This window comes from Eurytemora carolleeae, unplaced genomic scaffold (genome assembly GCF_000591075.1).
Source record: "Eurytemora carolleeae unplaced genomic scaffold, Eaff_2.0 scaffold523, whole genome shotgun sequence".
Classification (NCBI taxonomy): domain Eukaryota; kingdom Metazoa; phylum Arthropoda; class Copepoda; order Calanoida; family Temoridae; genus Eurytemora; species Eurytemora carolleeae.
In genome coordinates this window covers 53492-74329 of record NW_019396427.1, presented here as the reverse complement: position 1 = coordinate 74329, position 20838 = coordinate 53492, and the positions used below count along the sequence as shown (strand labels likewise).

Sequence of the window (20838 nt, the reverse complement as noted above, 5' to 3'; positions counted from 1 at the left end):
ATGATGTTTGGATTTTGAAAAAATGTATGAAGGGGTTTAAAAAATTAAAACCCTTGTTATATTTTAGAAATTGTAAATATAGAAAGTATAGTTAATTGTATAGTCTGTGGTTGATTCTTTGGAGAGATGCTGTCCAGAAAAGATCAATTCTCAAAAGACGTTTATTAAATAATCAAAATCAGAAACACTCTTTTTTCTATCTATCTATCTATCTATCTATCTATCTACCAATCTATCTATCTATCTATCTATCTAACCATCTATCTATCTATCTATCTATCTATCTATCTATCTATCTATCTATCTATCTATCTAGATTGTGTTGGACCTGCTGAAATCTATTAAAAAGTAAACTTGTAAAATTTGATGGATTCGACAAACAGGCTCACGAAGCTTTCAATATACTCACCTACACGGGGGTGCAAAGGCTGAAACCAGATAAAACAAAGAAAATTTAAAGATTAGTCTTGGAAACAGCACATTGCAAATTATAAAACATATGAAAATTTAAAAAGTTATCCATCAGATGATTGTGTAAAATATTTCTCCCCATAATTTTCAAATATTTTCTATTTAGCCTACTTCATGGTTTGACCAATAACTAGGAAAAGTATTGAGAATTTAGTGTCCTTTTTTATTCATGAAACCTCAAGGTAGAAAATAAATAACATTATAGTGGTAAAAATCCAGTTTAATACTATTGAAGAAAAATTACCTATTTTCCTACTTTATGCTGATTAATTTCAACAAGCGAAAAAAGTTGCAAAAATATCAGAATATCAAATGATGCCAAATGAACAAAAATCTTTAAATGATTAAAAAAATGTACGCTATAAACAGTTAGGAAAATTGAGACGCACTGCGCTTGTACTCCATAATTAGGCATTTGACATTTGCTATTTTGATATTTTTGCCAAAAGTTCTTTAAAATTTATCGAAATATCCGGATTGAAAAACTGAAGTTATAAACTTTTGTTATCGTAAAATTTTGTCCAAAATGAAATAATTACGGACCAAAAATTATTTTTAACAGAAGTGTGCTGGCCTCTAATCAAACAGTTTTGAAATATAAAAAATGGACAGGATAAATTTTACAGATACACTTTTATATATAATAATATAATTACATCATAACTATATATGATGAAAAAACTATATCTAAGTCTGTAATGTATCATGGTTCGGCCTGCCTGTCTATGCAACCGTCTGGTCCTGCCAACTTTTTGCGTATTTTTCTGCCTGAGTAGGTTTGGTTTGGTTAATTACCCCTTGGTAGCTACCACAGTTAACACTTATACAAAGCTCATTTAATTTTGGTTAAAAAAAAATAAAAATTTAAATAAGAGAAGTCAAACAAAAAGGTCATGATTAACCTGCTGTTTTAAGCAAAATGATTAGTTTTGCTTAAATTGAAATTATAGCAATTTTGCTTCTTGTTTTTTTTCCCAAGTATTAGCATTGGAAAACCACACACACACACTCACCCTCACACACATACCACACCCCTACCCATATGGAGATAGAATTTTTATGGAGACAAATATTTGAAATTTTGATCATTCATAAACCTTCCCTGGAGTCCCTAGATGTCCCACAAAAAATTTGGGCCCGATCGGTTTAGCCGTTTTGACGTTTATTGGATACAAACAGACAGACAGACAAACAGACAGACAAGCCAAATTTATATATAGATTATCGTTTTCATAACTGCAATTATTAATTTTACCTTTATTTTTTCTATCAACAGCATTTTTGGTGTTTAATTATTTCAATTTGGAATATTTCTTTATATTTTGAGTTAAGTATACACTGTGTTGATTGTTAAGCTCGAAATAAAATATTTGTTTATGAATTGTGTTGAGAGACAGGATAATAGATGGTCTTCAAAATTCATTTATATTCGCTACCTAACCCAACCTAACCTATCCTAACCTCATTCTATACTATGTACAGATTATTCTACATAATGTATATATTTACTATCTAGCTATCTATATTATTCTTTATATATATATTTAATCTATATTATGAAAATAAAATCATAATATTACAAGTTATTTCTCTGCCTCTAGTACTCCGGTTCTTTAGTTCTCTAGTTCTTTAGTTTTTTAAGTTCTCTAATTCTCTAGTTCTTTAGTTTTCAAGTTTTCTAGTTCTCTAGTTCTCTAGTTCTTTAGTTCTCTAGTTCTCTAGGTCTTTAGTTCTCTAGTTCTTTAGTTCTCTAGTTATCTAGTTCTGTAGTTCTTTAGTTCTCTAGTTCTTTAGTTCTCTAGTTCTTTGTTCTCCAGTTCTCTAGTTCTCTATTTCTTTATTTCTCTAGTTTTCTATTTCTCTATTTTTCTAGTTCTCTAGTTCTTTTGTTCTTTAGTTCGCTGTTTCTTTATTTTTCTAGTTCTCTAGTTCTTTAGTTCTCTAGTTCTCTATTTCTTTATTTTTCTAGTTCTCTAGTATAGCGGGTCAAATTGTGATCGAAAGTCACAGCTTTCTGGAATATTGACAGAACCGTTCTCTAATTCCCTATTTCTTTAGTTTTCTATTTCTCTATTTCTCTAGTTCTTTCGTTCTCCAGTTCTCTAGTTCTCTAATTCTCTATTTCTCTAGTTCTTTTGTTCTCCAGTTCTCTAGTTCTCTAATTCTCTATTTCTCTAGTTTTCTATTTCTCTATTTCTCTAGTTTTCTAGTTCTTTTGTTCTTTAGTTCGCTGTTTCTTTATTTTTATAGTTCTCTAGTTCTTTAGTTCTTTAGTTCTCTAGTTCTTTAGTTCTCTAGTTCTTTAGTTCTCTAGTTCTTTAGTTCTCTAGTTCTTAAATTCTCTAGTTCTCTAGTTCTCTATTTCTTTATTTTTCTAGTTCTCTAGTATAGCAGGTCAAATTGTGATCGAAAGTCACAGCTTTCTGGAAAATTGACAGAACCGTTAAGTCCACGTGCTCTAGTTCTCTAGTTCTCCGGTTCTCCGGTTCCCTGGTTCCCTGGTTCTCCGATTCCCTGGTTCTCCGGTTCTCTAGTTCTCTAGTTCTCCGGTTATCTTGTTCTCCAGTACTCTGGATCTATTTTCCCTTTTTCTTTAGTTCCCTGATCGAAGAGTCGTGTAGATATAGAACTCAGAGTTGAATAAAATCATGATTCAAGATTATTTATGCAGAGAAATATTAACACTCCAGAGTTAAAATCTTAAGTCTCGGAATACTTGAAACTTCAGGTTTCTTTTTTGTACTTTTTTTCATTTAATTCAGAGTTCGCAAATTTTCCATTTAGCAGGATCTAAATTAAGAGGTTTAAAAAATATTAGACATTTTTGTATTCTTCTGTTCAGAACAAAAAACTAATAGGTTTATTCAGTTCTCTCCAAATGTTTTCACGTTTTTAAGTTCTTCAGCTAAACACAGATCAGAAGTCAACGCTTTTTAAGGAAATATTCAAAGTTTAAATGGAGAAACTTCGCAATTTTAAATGTATGAAGCTACGACTCAGGAAGATCTGAAGGAACTGGGAATTTGAGAATATAAATATTCAAACACATGCTGTCAGCTTTCTTCAAAATTAACAACACTTCATGCTTAGTAAATCTTACTATATGCGTGAATGATAGCTTAAGACTGTTAGACAGTTAGATAGAAAGCTATACGTTTTTTGGCGAATTTCCATTTGTTCATTAGTTTAGTCTACAAAACATCTGCGAGACATTTTGGATTTAGTGATTGGTGAAATAGAGTTGAACTACAAGGTACTTTTAAATTCAATAGATATTAAAATTCGAATTCTACATAATTCCTTATTTTTAATGTCTTAATAATATTTGTATTAATGTCACGATGGGTTTAATTTTTTTTACATTTTCGTGATTTTCAATATATAAATATGTAGATATAACATGCTCTAATGATATCCATAATATCAATATATAGATATATGAATATTCATAATTAACTATTGAATATCTATTATTAATTACTACATAAATATCAATTATATACTGCATGAATATTTAATATCCCTATTGCATGAATATTCATTATCCCAACTGCATGAATATCCATTATTCTTACTACATGAATATCCATTATCCCTACTGCATGAATATCCATTATCCTTACTACATGAATATCCATTATCCTTACTACATGAATATCCATTATCCCTACTACATGAATATCCATTATCCCTACAGCATGATCAAAAAACCCTATCCCTACTACATGAATATCTATTATCCCTACTAAATGAATATCCATGATCAATTCTACAGGAATATCCATTATCCCTACTGCATGAATATTCATTCTTTCTACTACATGAATGTCCACTATCCCAACTACATAAATATTCATTAGCCCTACCATATATGAATATCCATTATCCCTACTACATGAATATCCATTATCCCTACTGAATGAATATCCATTATCCCTACTGCATCAATATCCATTATCCCTACTACATGAATATCCATTATCCCTACTATATGAATATCCATTATCCCTACTGCATGAATATCCGTTATCCCTACTGCATGAATATCCATTATCCCTACTACATGAATATCCATTATCCTTACTACATGAATATCCATTATCCCTACTACATGAATATCCATTATCTCTACAGCATGATCAAAAATCCATATCCCTACTACATGAATATCTATTATCCCTACTATATGAATATCCATTATCAATTCTACATGAATATCCATTATCCCTACTACATGAATATCCATTATCCCTACTGCATGAATATACATTATCCCTACTGCATCAATATCCATTATCCCTACTACATGAATATCCATTATCCCTACTGCATGAATATCCGTTATCCCTACTGCATAAATATCCGTTATCCCTACTACATGAATATCCATTATCCCTACTACATGAATATCCATTATCCCTACTGCATGAAAATCCATTATCCCTACTACATGAATATCCACAGTCCCTACTGCATGAATAAACATTATCCCTACTGCATGAATATCCACTATCCCTACTACATGAATATCCATTATCTATCATATGAATAACTATTATCTAGCCTAGTATGGAGGGTATGAATAATAAAAGCTATGTCTAGTGGACACTATATTGTACACAAAACACATAAATGTCAGCTTCAAGAATAATCTATGATTTACAGACCATTAAGAAAATGTAAACATACGGTGAGCACTGTGCACTGTGCAGTGTGCCTGCAAACTCACTGACCCCCCTCCTCTTCTACTTCATACTTTTTTTACCCCCCCCCCCATCCTCTCCCTACCCCATCCTCTTTCATCAATTTTTTGTAACCTTTACCTTTTCATTTTCCTCACTAAATACCTTTTCTAGTTCCTCGATCTCTCATTCTTTTGACTTCCCCACATAAACCATCTAAAATCTTGCATTAGTCCTTTTACTTCGTTCATCTTCTTTCTATTATCCTTTCTCACACCTAGCCCCTTTCATCTTATTCTACTCCCTTTCATATCTTGATCACTTTCTCACACCTAGCCCCTTTCATCTTATTCTACTCCCTTTCATATCTTAATCACTTTATCACACTTAGCCCCTTTCATCCTTTCATCTTATTCTACTTCCTTTCACATTTTAATCACTTTCTCACACCTAGCCCCTTTCATCTTATTCTATTCCCTTTCACATCTTAATCACTTACTCACACCTAGCCATTTTCATCTTATTCTACTCCCTTTCACAACTTAATCACTTTCTTACACCTACCCCCTTTCATTTTATTCTACTCCCTTTCACATCTTAATCACTTTCTCACACCTAGACCCTTTCATCTTATTCTCCTCCCTTTCACATCTTAATCACTTTCTCACACTTAGCCCCTTTCATCTTATTCTCCTCCCTTTTACATCTTTACCACTTTCTCACACCTAGCCCTTTTCATCTTATTCTACTCCCTTTCACATCTTAATCACTTTCTAACACCTAGCCCCTATCATCTTATTCTACTCCCTTTCACATCTTAATCACTTTCTAACACCTAGCCCCTATCATCTTATTCTACTCCCTTTCATATCTTAATCACTTTCTCACACCTAGCCCCTTTCATCTTATTGTCCTCCCTTTCACATCTTAATCACTTTCTCACACCTAGCCCCTTTCTTCTTTTTCTCCTCCCTTTCACATCTTAATCACTTTCACACACCTAGCCCTTTTCATCTTATTCTCCTCCCTTTCACATCTTAATCACTTTCACAAACCTAGCCCCTTTCATCTTATTCTCCTCCCTTTCAAATATGAATCACTTTCTCACACCTATCCCCTTTCATCTTATTCTCCTCCCTTTCACATCTTTACCACTTTCTCACACTTAGCTCATTTCCATCTTATTCTCCTCCCTTTCACATCTTAATCACTTTCTCACACCTAGCCCCTTTCATCTCATTCTCCTCCCTTTACATCTTTACCACTTTCTCACACTTAGCTCATTTCCATCTTATTCTCCTCCCTTTCACATCTTAATCACTTTCTCACACCTAGCCCCTTTCATCTTATTCTCCTCCCTTTCACATCTTAATCACTTTCTCACACCTAGCCCCTTTCATTTTATTCTCCCCCCTTTCACATTTTTACCATTTTATCACACCTATTCCTTTTAAATTTTCCCCTTTCCTTCCCTTTTCACCACTTTCTCTCCATTGGTTACATAGAGATAAATTATTTCATCTCAATTTTCCAATTTGCAATTCTACATCGCTTAATATCCAGTTCTGAGTGCTTATCACTTTCATCTCTTTCTTCATATCTTTCAAAACTTGGAGCTATATTCACTTTCCTATTTCAAAACCCTTTCCCCCCCCCCCCCCCCCCCCCTTCCAACATCCTATTCCTCCAAGCTTTTATTACATTAATAAATAACGAACTAAGTTCTAAAACTGAATTTGGGTCTGTGTAGTTCAATTCATAAAATATAAATACATGTTTTATATGCCCTCTATTCGTGTATAAAGAATACACATAAACAAAATTATGATAAATTTAGCACAAAGCCTTTTCTGTTGACTTTGTACTAAACGTAACAACTACTATCATATATTCAAAACAAAATGGTAAAACCCTCCACAACCTAACTATTGTCTGCATAAACCTCATTTACTATTCAAACTATCTTTAAAACTGTTTAAAAAACTTTTAAAAATGTACTTCTCAAAAATATCCAAAGAAATTAAGTCTTTGCAAACTCCATAATTTTCTAATCCCTAAATCTTTGCTACTTGATGTCGTAGACCTTTTTTATTTTAAACCTTAAACTCATGTTACATCAACTACCGTGAAACCCAATACTGCGGAGACATCTAAAGAATTTGGAAAATGTATTAAAAGCAACTCATCATTCCATGGCCAATGATAAAATATTCAATATTTAATCGGGTTATTCAAAAATTTCTTCCTGAAAAAAATCTTATTTTGAATGTGTTATATCATTAAAAATCTAAAAGATTTAAGGACTTTGATTAAAAAGTTAGATCATTAATTTGGAAATTTATTGTAAAGCCGGTTTTAAAGAAAATCATGAAATAAGTTATTTTTCAGTGTTTCTCCATAGTTTGCTGACCTATCATCTTTATAATAAAGCTTATATATATCTATATAATATATCAAGCAAGACGTTCATATATATGTTCCCTCTGGCCGGCCAAACAGCTGGACCGAAATTTGTTGTGCACTCAGGGGTAGCCTGGGGGTCTCATAGGCTAAAAAATCAAATTATTTTTGCCTAACATTTTATTTATTTATTTATTTATTTTTATTTTTTCCACGGGCAACGCCGGGCCCTTCAGCTAGTTATATATGTTAGCTATAATGGCTGAAAAAAGGGATGAACCAAATTGGCTGAATTTTTTAGGAAACAAATGCATTAAGCATAACTAAAATTCATCAATCATTAAATGTAGTAGTGGAGATGGAGTAGGAAGTAGTAGAGGAGATGGAGTAGGGGAATGTAGTAGTGGAGGAGATGGAGTAGGTGAATGTAGTAGTGGAGATGGAGTAGGGGAATGTAGTAGCGGAAATGGAGTAAGGGAATGTAGTAGTGGAGGAGATGAAGTATGGAAATGTAGTAGTGGAGGAGATGGAGTAGGGGAATGTAGTAGTGGAGAGGGAGTAGGGGAATGTAGTAGTGGAGATGGAGTAGGGGAATGTAGTAGTGGAGGAGATGGAGTAGGGGAATGTAGTGGTGGAGATGGAGTAGGGGAATGCAGTAGTGGAGGAGATGGAGTAGGGGAATGTAGTAGTGGAGATGGAAAAGGGGAATGTAGTAGTGGAGAGGGAGTAGGGGAATGTAGTAGTGGGGATGGAGTAGGGGAATGTAGTAGTGGACATGGAGTAGGGGAATGTAGTAGTGGAGGAGATGGAGTAGGGGAATGTCGTAGTGGAGATGGAGTAGGGGAATGTAGTAGCGGAAATGGAGTAGGGGAATGTAGTAGTGGAGATGGAGTAGGGGAATGTAGTAGTGGAGATGGAGTAGGGGAATGTAGTAGTGGAGATGGAGTAGGGGAGAGGAAAGGGGTTTCGTTATAAGAGAGGAGGGTAGAGAGGATTTATATTTGGCGGAGTTGATTTCCAATATTTTCGTGATTCTTCGTTAATTTTAGAGATCAAAATGACAAGTTTTATATCTAGGTGTACACTATAAAACCGGGTACTATATATTATGTAAAGTTTATATCTTGGTGTACGATACGGGTTCACGATATATGTACAAATCAAGTTAGTTTTTTTGTTTTCGTTCTTTAATCTTTATTTTTCTAACCTTCTAATTTTATGAACCTATTCTGCTTCAAACGTTCTCATAGTTTTACCTCTATCGGCAGATGTAAAAAGTATCAAATTAAGTAAGAAACTTAGTAGCTCTCTTGAACCAGATTAAGGCAAGAAAAAGTTTATCTGAGTCAACTTAAAACTAACTACAACGAAAAACATCCTGTGTCTATCAACTTAATTTTTGTCACATTTTGATTTCTTATTCAAATTCCGTTGAAAACAGCGTAACATATATACTTTGATATTTTAAATAAATACATAGTTAGTCGAACAAAAAATTATGATATAGTAAATACGAACAATTTTCATTTAACGGGTTCAAAAGTGAATTTTAAGTAGGACCTCTAATTTACCGTAGAACAGACGAAGTTCAACCCCTTCTCTTCAATTTGAACCAGAGCACGAGATAAGTAGCTTAACTTTGTCTACACGGTTCAGCTACTTTTTATTTATTAAATTGAGTCTTGGGAGTAAGTTACCCTCTGCAGAGCAGAACCCTGCAACATAAATTGTTTATTTAGCAAACTTCTGGAAGAAAGGGAATTGTAGGAAATACAACAATTGAATATTAAAATAATATTTTTTTAAATTTATTTTTTAAGGAGTAGGGGAATGTAGTAGTGGAGATGGAGTAGGGGAGAGGAAAGGGGTTTACATAAGAGAGGAGGGTAGAGAGGATTTATATTTGGCGGAGTTGATTTCCAATATTTTCGTGATTCTTCGTTAATTTTAGAGATCAAAATGACAAGTTTTATATCTAGGTGTACACTATAAAACCGGGTACTATATATTATGTAAAGTTTATATCTTGGTGTACGATACGGGTTCACGATATATGTACAAATCAAGTTAGTTTTTTTGTTTTCGTTCTTTAATCTTTATTTTTCTAACCTTCTAATTTTATGAACCTATTCTGCTTCAAACGTTCTCATAGTTTTACCTCTATCGGCAGATGTAAAAAGTATCAAATTAAGTAAGAAACTTAGTAGCTCTCTTGAACCAGATTAAGGCAAGAAAAAGTTTATCTGAGTCAACTTAAAACTAACTACAACGAAAAACATCCTGTGTCTATCAACTTAATTTTTGTCACATTTTGATTTCTTATTCAAATTCCGTTGAAAACAGCGTAACATATATACTTTGATATTTTAAATAAATACATAGTTAGTCGAACAAAAAATTATGATATAGTAAATACGAACAATTTTCATTTAACGGGTTCAAAAGTGAATTTTAAGTAGGACCTCTAATTTACCGTAGAACAGACGAAGTTCAACCCCTTCTCTTCAATTTGAACCAGAGCACGAGATAAGTAGCTTAACTTTGTCTACACGGTTCAGCTACTTTTTATTTATTAAATTGAGTCTTGGGAGTAAGTTACCCTCTGCAGAGCAGAACCCTGCAACATAAATTGTTTATTTAGCAAACTTCTGGAAGAAAGGGAATTGTAGGAAATACAACAATTGAATATTAAAATAATATTTTTTTAAATTTATTTTTTAATTATTTAAAGCAATATTTTGAATTAAACAAGCCATAATTTTGACCCCTTTCCTTCCGGCTTTCTTCTATCTATCTACATTATACATATATTACACTGATGGAAGGTTAGAGTCTAATATTGATTTTCAGAGATTCAGTTTGTTAGATTTCTCTTGTCTAGGATATAGATATGTACTTTTATTCAAGCAGACATTTTTGATTTTGGTTTGGTTATTTTTCTTTGGTTTGGTAATTTTCTTCAATTGATTCTTTGGTTCTTTCGTTTGACCGGGTTTTCAGTGGTTTTGTCATAATTTAATAAATTGGTTATGCATATCTGTTAAAAATAACCATTCATTCAATAACAGATATTTTCTGCCAAATCTAAATATTTTGTGACTGCTAGATCTGAATATTGACAAAATTGATATTTAGGGACTGCCAGATCTAAATATTTGTATAATAGATACTTAGGGACTGCTAGATCTTGATATAATTACAAGAAAGATATTTCCTTACTCCTAGATCTAACTATTGTCAGAAGAAATATATTTCCTGACTGCTAGATCTAAATATAATTACAAGAAAGATATTTCCTTACTCCTAGATCTAACTATTGTCAGAAGAAATATATTTCCTGACTGCTAGATCTAAATATTGTCACTAGAAATATATTTCCTGACTGCTAGGTCTAAATATTGTCACTTGAAATATATTTCCTGACTGTTAAATCTAAAGGTTTTGTGATGAAACTGCTCAGTTTAAGACGAACTATGTATTCATATCTGGGGAAAGGAAGTGTATTTAAAGAAGATTCAGGTTAGTCATATTTTTTGAAAGCTTAAGGATAACTGAAAGGGACTGTAAGCGTAATTACAAGTGAGCCTCTATACAAAGATTGCAATGTTCGATTTATTTTCGTACCTTTGAAACCTTCATCTTATCAAAACTGTAGAAGTTAATGTAGTTTTTCTGACTCGAAAAGTGCTGAATTCTGATCATTTCCTAATTTCTTTTTAAAAATATAGAAATGCGCAAATCACTTTTGCAGAGAAACCGCAAATGAAAATAAACAGACAGGAGGGTACCGTTGCAAATTGGGTATTGCCATCTTTGCACGGAGGGTCACTATGCTTACTTTTTTTTAAAGATAAAACATTTTTGATAAAATCCAGAAGAACTACTCTTGGAACTCTCCCCCCCCCCCCCCCTAATATTGTACAAAATATGGCAACATTTCCCCCCCCCTTTTCATGTATTTCTAAAAAAATATTGAATTACACCCTGCCTCCCCCTCCTACATGACTCCTTTTCTTCGATATCTGTCACAAAGTGTCTTGTGTCCATACAACTCTTTCAGTATTTTATTTGCATTTATACTGAATGTATTGAACTTTTAATCTTTAAATTTTAATTTTTGAATTTTAAACCATTTTCAAGAAAAGAGGGACGGATTACCCCCCCCCCCTGCACTGTATATGTTTAAGGTTCCTTCCCTCTTGTCCTGTGTGGTCCTAGTGGATCAGGGAAATCTACAGTCATGAAGAAGGTTAATTGTCATTTAATTCATTCTCTTTATTAATATCTTATTTATTCATTCATTCATTCATTTATGTAATCTTTTTTTCAATCTTTTTCTTCATTTATTTATCATATTATTTATCCATACTGTATCTAGGATGAAATCCCCGAAAGAGGATTATAAATTTCGCAAATTTAAATCGTGGCCTCTGGAGCTAATAAGCTAATTTTCAGCTACTTCTGGAGCTAATAAGCTAAACCTCAGCTACTCCTGCTTCTAATAAGCTAAACCTCAGTTACACTTGGAGCTTATAAGCTAAATCTCAGCTACTCCTGGAGCTAATAAGCTAAATCTCAGCTACTCCTGGAGATAATAAATTAAACCTCAGCTACTCCTGGAGCTAATAAGCTAATTCTCAGCTACTCCTGGAGCTAATAAGCTAAATCTCAGCTACTCCTGCAGCTACTAAGGTAAACCTTAACTACTCCCGGAGCTAATAGGCTAAATCTCAGCTACTCCTGGAGCTAATAAGCTAAATCTCAGCTACTCCTGCAGCTAATAAGCTAAATCTCAGCTACTCCTGGAGCTAATAAGCTAAATCTCAGCTAAACCTGCAGCTAATAAGCTAAACCTCAGCTACTCCTGGAGCTAATAAGCTAAATCTCAGCTACTCCTGGAGCTAATAATTAGCATCTCAGCTACTCCTGCAGCTAATAAGCTAAACCTCAGCTACTCCTGGAGCTAATAAGCTAAATCTCAGCTACTCCTGGAGCTAATAAGCTAAATCTCAGCTACTCCTGAAGCTAATAAGCTAAACCTGGAGCTAATAAGCTAAACCTCAGCTACTTTTGCAGCTAATAAGCTAAACCTCAGCTACTCCTGGAGCTAATAAGCTAAATCTCAGCTACTCCTGAAGCTAATAAGCTAAACCTGGAGCTAATAAGCTAAACCTCAGCTACTTTTGCAGCTAATAAGCTAAACCTCAGCTACACTTGGAGCTAATAAGCTAAATCTCAGCTACTCCTGCAACTAATAAGCTAAACCTCAGCTACTCCTGGAGCTAATAACCTTAACCTTAGCTACTCTTGAAGCTAATAAGCTGAACCTCAACTACTTTTGGAGCTAATAAACTAAACCTCAGCTACTCCTGGAGCTAATAAGCTGAACCTGAGCTACTCCTGGATCTAATAAGCTTAACCTTAGCTACTCTTGAAGCTAATAAGCTGAACCTCAACTACTTTTGGAGCTAATAAACTAAACCTCAGCTACTTCAAGAGCTTATCAGTTACACAGTTACTCCCGCAGCTAATCAGCTACAAAGCCACTTCAAGAACTAATCAACTATACAGCTACTTCAGGAGCTAATCAGTTACACAGCTACTCCCGGAGCTAATCAGCTACACAGCTACTTCTGGAGCTAATCTGCTACACAGCTACTCCCGGAGCTAATCAGCTTCACAGCTACTTCTGAAGCTAATCACCCACACAGCTACTCCCGGAGCTAACCAGCTACACAGCTACTTCTGGAGCTAATCAGCTACACAGCTACTCCCGGAGCTAATCAGCTACATAGCTATTTCTGGAGCTAATCAGCTAAACAGCTACTTCTGAGCTAACAAGCAACTCCGCTGGCTTAATTACAGTAAATGGAAGCGTTTGGAGATATGTTTGGTTTAATTGCTCTAAATGGAAGAGTTTGGAGATATACTTGGTTTAATTGCTCTAAATGGAAGCGTTTGAAGATATGTTTGGTTTAATTGCAGTTAATGCAAGAGTTTGAAGATATGTTTGGATTAATTGCTCTTAATGGAAGAATTTGGAGATATTTTTAGTTTATTTGCAGCTAATGGAAGAGATCAGAGATATGTTTGGTTTAATTGCAGTTAATGGAAGAGTTTGGTAATATGATTAGTTTAATTGCAGTTGATGGAAGAGTTTAGAGATATGTTTGGTTTCTCTGTATCTCACACAACTCGTCAACCAAGACCTGGAGAAGAGGACGGGAAGGATTATCATTTCATCTCCAGGTACTATAATCAATCAATCATTGAATAAATTAATTAAATAACAAATAAACGAAATATTAAATCAAGATATCAATCTATTAATTAGTAGGTTACGCAGACCTGACACTGTTATCGTGCGTTGATATTTTCTAATCTGAACAAGAAGCCGAGAATAATTTAATTTGTATTCTGAATACTTCTCCTAGTTCTTAATATCAGTCATCTCATTAATTCATTTTTAAAACCTGTTCTTGGTACAAATCAACAATATGCAGAATATATACCTAGACATTATGTAGCACACAGAACAGAGCACAGAACAGAACATAGAACAGAACACAGAATTGAATACAGAACAGAACACAGAACAGAACAAAGAACAGAACATAGAACAGAACACAGAATAGAATACAGAACAGAACACAGAACAGAATACAGAACAGAACACAGAACAGAACACAGAGTAGAACACAGAGCAGAACACTGAACAGAATACAGAACAGAACACAGAACAGAATACAGAACAGAACACAGAACAGAACACAGAACAGAACACAGAACAGAACACAGAACAGAATACAGAACAGAACACAGAACAGAACACAGAACAGAACACAGAGCAGAACACAGAACAGAATACAGAACAGAACACAGAACAGAATACAGAACAGAACACAGAACAGAAAACACTCATCAAAACAGAGAATACAAAACACAAATAAATTAAACACAGATTTTAATGATTCACATGGTATCAATTGCATGTAACTTTTAGGGAGAAAATGGAGGAGATGATTGCTGGAGGAGGTTTTTTAGAGCACGCTAGTTTCTCAGGAAACCATTATGGAACTAGCAAAGACTCTGTACTCCATGTACTCAGTACAGGTTAGGAACTAGCTGTTATACTATACTCCATGTACTCAGTACAGGTTAGGAACTATAGTAGTATACTGTACTACATTTACTCAGTACAGGTTAGGAACCAGTTAGGATACTGTACTCCATGTACGCAGTACAATTTAGGAACCAGTAAGGATACTGTACTCCATGTACTCAGTACAGGTTAGGAACTAGCTAGTATACTGTACTCCATGTACTCAGTACAGGTTAGGAACTAACTAGTATGCTGTACTCAGTACAGGTTAGGAACCAGTTAGGATACTGTACTCCATGTACTCAGTACAGGTTAGGAACTAACTAGTATACTGTACTCCATGTACTCAGTACAGGTTAGAAACTAGCTAGTATACTGTACTCCATGTACTCAGTACAGATTAGGAACCAGTTAGGATACTGTACTCCATGTACTCAGTACAATTTAGGAACCAGTTAGGATACTGTACTCCATGCACTCAGTACAGGTTAGGAACTAACTATTATACTGTACTCCATGTACTCAGTACAGGTGAGAAACTAGTTAGGATACTGTACTCCATGTACTCAGTACAGGTTAGGAACCAGTTAGGATACTGTACTCCATGTACTTAGTAGAGGTTAGGAAATAGCAAAGATACTGTACTTTATGTACTCAGAGAAACTAAAAAGGTTCCATGAACTCCAAGTATAGCTCATGAGCTTAATAAACTCCATGAATTCCCTGTAGCTCCATGAACTCCATAAACTCCACGAATTCTCTCTAGATCCATGAACTCCATAAACTCCACGAATTCCCTGTAGATCCATAAGCTCCATAAACTCCATGAATTTTCTGTAGCTCGATGAACTCCATGAACTCCATTTACTCCATGAATTCCCCAAGCTCCATGAACTCCATGAACTCCATGAATTCCCTGTGGCTCCATAAACTCCTCTTATATCTCAAGAACTCCATGAAGTCAAAGTAGCAGCTCAATGAACTCCATGAACTCCAAGAACTCCACGAATGATTCATAAACATTCCATAAACACTTTGAACTGATTTTCAGGAAAGATTTGTATCCTGGATATTGATGTGCAAGGTGTGAAAGCTGTCAAGAAAACGAATTTAAATGCAAAGTAAATATTTTTTTATTTTTCTTCATTCAAAAAGTCTACAAATTGACATCAATCATAAATTAGACAAATGATATGATTAAAAATTAGAAATTAATTTGTATAACTTGTTTTAAAAGTTCTTGCACTAAAATTATATATATATAATAAAACAAGACATTTGTAAATATAATAGAAATTCAAGGCGCTTCGCGCCCTTCTTTCTAGGCTTTAAGGGCGCTTCGCGCCCATCTTCTATTTAAATTGTGAACATGTTCTTTTTGTTTACATTTTAAAACAAAGAAGAAAAAAATTTTGCGGATTTTTTAAAAAAAATTCGCGGATTTTCAAGAATTCAAATTTTTTACAAAATTAACAACCTTTTAAAACACATTTATTTTTTATTTTTACGTGATGTCCCACAAAAAAATTGGGCCCGATCGGTTCAGCCGTTTTGACGTTTATTGGACACAAACAAACAAACAAACAAACACCAAGACAAGCCAAATTTATATATAGATGTTCCCTAAAGCCAGCCAAACCCACGGATGGGTAACATAGGCTAAAAAATTCAAAAATTTGCATTTTCAAAAAGCGAATTTTTTTCAAAAATCTCAATTTTTCAATTTTTTTAATTCCACGGGCAACGCCGGGCCCTTCAGCTAGTATTTTATATAATCTTATTTTCAAGGTATGTTTTTATAAAACCTCCATCACTTGAAGTACTTGAAGAGAGATTGAGGGCGAGAGGAACAGAAACAGAAGAATCATTATCTAAGGTTATAGATTTTATAAAGGGAGAGTTCCCCAAGGATGTTTAAAGGGGCTGATCCCCTGAGTTAAATAAAAGGGAAAGTATTCCAGATGATGTTTAAAGCGAGAGTTTCACAAACTTATATCAAGAGAAAGTTCCTGAAAGATATAACAAGGCGGGAGTTTCGAAGGTTAAACAGAATAATATATAAAGGGGGTGTTCCCCAAATTTATTAAAAGGAATGGCTCCCCAGGGATTTATAAAGAAGAAAAAAGAATAATAAAGATAAAGAACACAAGTTATTGTCTTAGCAAAGGTAAATAGTAGAAAAAAAATAAGTTGATTTGAAAAATAATAAAATTTCAACGATACATCTAAAAGATGAAATATCTTATGAAAGTTTTGAATAAAGAAAATTACATTCTGACATTTTAATCATTCCTAACTGAATGTCCACTTTTTTATCTCAATCATTGTTCATATTCATCATTTTAATAGAACCATTTATTTTCTACTGACATGGCTATTCTGCTAATTGAAACTGTAAGTTTTTGCTCTAGCAAATTCTTAAGAATGCCCATTAAAACAAATCACCAAAAGAAATTATTTTGCATTTTTATCTTACTGCAGTCTTTAGTGAATATATTTCATATCATCAAGAGACTTCTTGGAAAATATTTGTTTACTGAAGTTTTTAGATTAACGTGCTTCTTTTTCCAGATATTTTTTCGTAGAAACCCCTAAAAATAAGAACCATAGATTAATAGCAATACAGATAGAACACAAGATGTCGCCTTTTCAAGATTAAAGGGTTTTTTGTTCAGAATAGAAAATGTGAAAATTTCTAATTGTTTTCCTGCAGTAGAAATGCGCAATTCACTTTTGTATATGAACCACAATTAAAATTAACAGCTTTTAAAATTACAAACATTTGAAATTACGCATACATTCCCTGTAAATAGCACAATCTAGTATAATGTACATAAATCAGCATATATTTATGTATTTCATGTACAGAGGTTGGGGGCAGCAGCTGCTGAGATGGAGTATGGAGAAACAAAAGGAAACTTCGACACAATAATCGTGAACGACTCCTTAGAAAATGCATACTCAGCCCTGAGAACCTTTATCCTGCCTGATATAGAAGCAATCAAAGCTAAACAAGGCACTTCAGCCTAAACTGCATTTTGCCAATATTTTAATTGAAGATGCATTCTAGGAGTGCATTGTTGTATCCAAAACTGATATATTTAAGTATTAATAAATATATATATATATGTATAAAATAAATGCATTTTATATACAATGACTTGGCATTGACATCCATAGTTCAGTTTCTTTATTTCAATCATAAATAAAGTATTTCAGAGACGAAGCAAATTGACAGGGTTACCTTAAAATAGTTACTTATCAGACAGTACATGATGGAATTCATACTAAACGTTTCTTTAAATCTATAATTGTGTTCCCATGCGCCGGGCTTGATATTAATAAAATTCTCTTTAAAATTATTTTTTAAGAGTTGACTCTTAAAGAGAAATTTTGTTACCTGCTCGATGCACAACGGAACCCTTTGTCTAAGCAAAAATCAAAGGGATATTATTGTCTGAAAGCAGTTACTTAAAGGAAGGTAAACGGTATATAATAGGACCAATGTAATTTAACATTTTAAAATTTAAAAAATATGTGGAGAAGAATCTTCTTAAAGTGAATATTTTTTCAATGATTTTATCTCAGTTTGGTAGAATATTTTTAGCTTTGCTCAGAGATAAGATGAGAGATGAGTTTTCATTGAATTATTAACCAAGCCATATGTTTGTTAGGAAATAATTTCAGTTACTAGAATGCAAATAAAATTGAATAAAGATTAATCTTTTAAACTCACAACAAAACAATATTGGTTTTTATTTCAACAAAATATTATTATTTTGGAACAATTTGGAACAAAATAAAGCTCTACGAGTTCTAGCAGATAAAGGTTATGCTGCAAACGCAGATCCACTTTTTCTGAAACCTGAAATTCTAAAAATAAAAGACATAATCAAATTTAATTCTGCTGTTTTTATGTTTAAATATATGAATGGCAAACTTCCATTATCTTTTAATGGAATGTTTTTAGCGTTAGCAGTACCAAACAGGACAAAAAGTTATAAATTAGAAATAGTTAACAATAAATATCTAGAAAGTTTTCCTACGGTTTTTCTTCCAATGACCTGGAACTCTATTCCATTGGAAATAAAATCATTAGGCACCCTAGCAAGTTTTAAAACAAGTCTTAAAAAAAGTTTTCTTGAAGAATATAGTACTTTTCGTTGTATAAATCGAAATTGCTTTTCTTGCTAAATCTTGATTCTATCCCCTTTCCCCTGTTATTATAACAAAACAAATAAAACATAAACATTATAAACTTTGTGTGCTGGGTTGTCCCCCCCCCCCCCCTACGATCCATTCTTCTTCCTACTACTTTTCATTTTCCTCCTTTTCCTTTTGTTCTAAATTATTTTTGTTTTAATTGGTTTTATTTAAATTGAACATGGATGTATCGCTGCAGAAGGGCCTCTCATTCAAAACAACCAACAATGGTTAGAGAGGCCCTGGCTAAATTAAAATGTAAAAATTGTGAAACTTAAATTGTTTTTAATTAAATATTTAGTCAAATATCTATCTATCTATCTATCTAATTCTAGTTATAACTTGTGAATAGCATTTAAATACCTATAACTTAACCCAGAGAAATATCTTTAGGAACTACTTAAAGATCTGGAAAAACAATTTAAAAACTATTTTTAGATCTGGTAAACTGTTTAAAAACTGTACTTCAAGATCTGGTAAACTGATTAGAAACTGTACTTCATAATATGGTAAACTGTTTAGAAACTCTTCCTCTATCTGGTTAACTGTTAAGAAACTTCTCTTCTATCTGGTAAACTGTTAAGAAACTTCTCTTTATCTGGTAAACTGTTTAGAAACTTGTCTACTGTCTGGTAAACTGTTTAGAAACTTGTCAAATGTCTGGTAAGACTGTTTAAAAATCTCTGATAACTGTTGGTTGGTTGAGTGGGAGTGAGGGTAAACGAACTGTTGCATATTTAAGGAAACACGGAGGAATGTTCAGTATTTTAAATATTTACTGCTCCTTCTTTTTATTCCAGGTTCAACCACCTCATCATAGTTTAGAACAAACGTCATCAACTCTTTATAGTTTACCGACATTTCTCAACAGAAAATGCAAATGGCGGAGAAAATACTTTGAAGAATAGAATTGTGTGTTTAACCCTTAAACAAACGAGAGCTTATTGTTTTCTTTGGAAAATTGTACAGGTAATTTTTTTGTTAACACAAAAATATGGTATTAGAGATAAAAGATTTTCCACAAAAAGAAGTAGACTTAACGGAAAAATTTGTACAGTCTGTAAACTTTAGAATTTGATACCCTTAATACCGATCGCTTTATTTATTTAAATTTCCACTATGGACATTTTTTATTTCTGTTTACTCCGTTCTTGTTCACTACTTTCACTACTTTCCGACAAAAAGAGTTCTTTCATTAATTGCGCGCCAAAATTTAAAAAAATTCTTGGCTTCTTATTGGCTGTTCGGGTTTTTCTAAACGCCTCTGATTGGTTGAATTAAATATACTTCTCTGGATACAATGAATGAATGAAAAAGTACAACATACAACATACTGCCATTTTTAATTTCTTTTGGGTCGGTTTGGTTTGAATTAATTAGTTTGGTTTGGATATTAATTTGTTTTGGTTTGGTTTGATTTAGTTTGATTTAGTGTGAATTGGTTTTTTGTTTAGTTATATAGGCTTTATTTCAATTTTAATATTTTGGTTTGGTTTGGGTATGGATACCTTGGCTTAGGTTTGTTTAGGGTAGCTGGGTTATGTTCGGGTTAGGATAGCTTGGCTTGGTTAGGGTTTGGATAGATTTGGTTTGGTTTAGGTTAGGATATTTTGGTTTAGTGTGGGTGTTGGCTTGGCTTGGTTTAGATTGGGATAGCTTATTTCGGGTTAAAATAGCTTGATTTAGTTTAGGTTAGGGAAGCTTGGTTTGCTTTTAGTTAGAATATCTTTGTTTGGTTTGGTTTAGGATAGCTAAGTTTGGTTTGGGTTAGGATAGAGTAGTTAGGTTTGGGTTAGGAAAGCTTGGATTGCTTTGAGTTAAAATAGCTTGGTTTGCTTTGGGTTAGAATAGCTTGTTTGGTTTGGTTTGGGTTAGGATAGCTTGATTTAGTTAGGATAGCTTGGTTAAGGTTAGGATAGCTTGGTTTGGTTTGGTTTAGATTAATGACTGGTTTGACTGCAGTAGAAGGACTAGGAGTAG

The 20838-nt window shown here is 33.4% G+C and overlaps 2 protein-coding genes across 2 annotated transcripts; both read left to right on the top strand.

Moving 5' to 3' along the window:
- The first annotated feature begins 2937 nt into the window (after positions 1-2937).
- Positions 2938-17812, top strand: LOC111703095 (guanylate kinase). Its single transcript, XM_023474954.1, has 8 exons — positions 2938-3724; positions 10992-11072; positions 11741-11802; positions 13699-13802; positions 14557-14666; positions 15707-15776; positions 16444-16531; positions 17524-17812. The coding sequence occupies exons 2-8, from the start codon at positions 11000-11002 to the stop codon at positions 17683-17685; spliced, it is 669 nt and encodes a 222-aa protein (XP_023330722.1). The 5' UTR covers positions 2938-3724; positions 10992-10999; the 3' UTR covers positions 17686-17812.
- Positions 5104-8528, top strand: LOC111703087 (loricrin-like). The gene is made up of 2 exons (XM_023474948.1): positions 5104-5150; positions 7904-8528. Exons 1-2 carry the CDS (start codon positions 5104-5106, stop codon positions 8526-8528), a joined length of 672 nt encoding a protein of 223 aa, XP_023330716.1.
- Positions 17813-20838: the final 3026 nt, after the last annotated feature.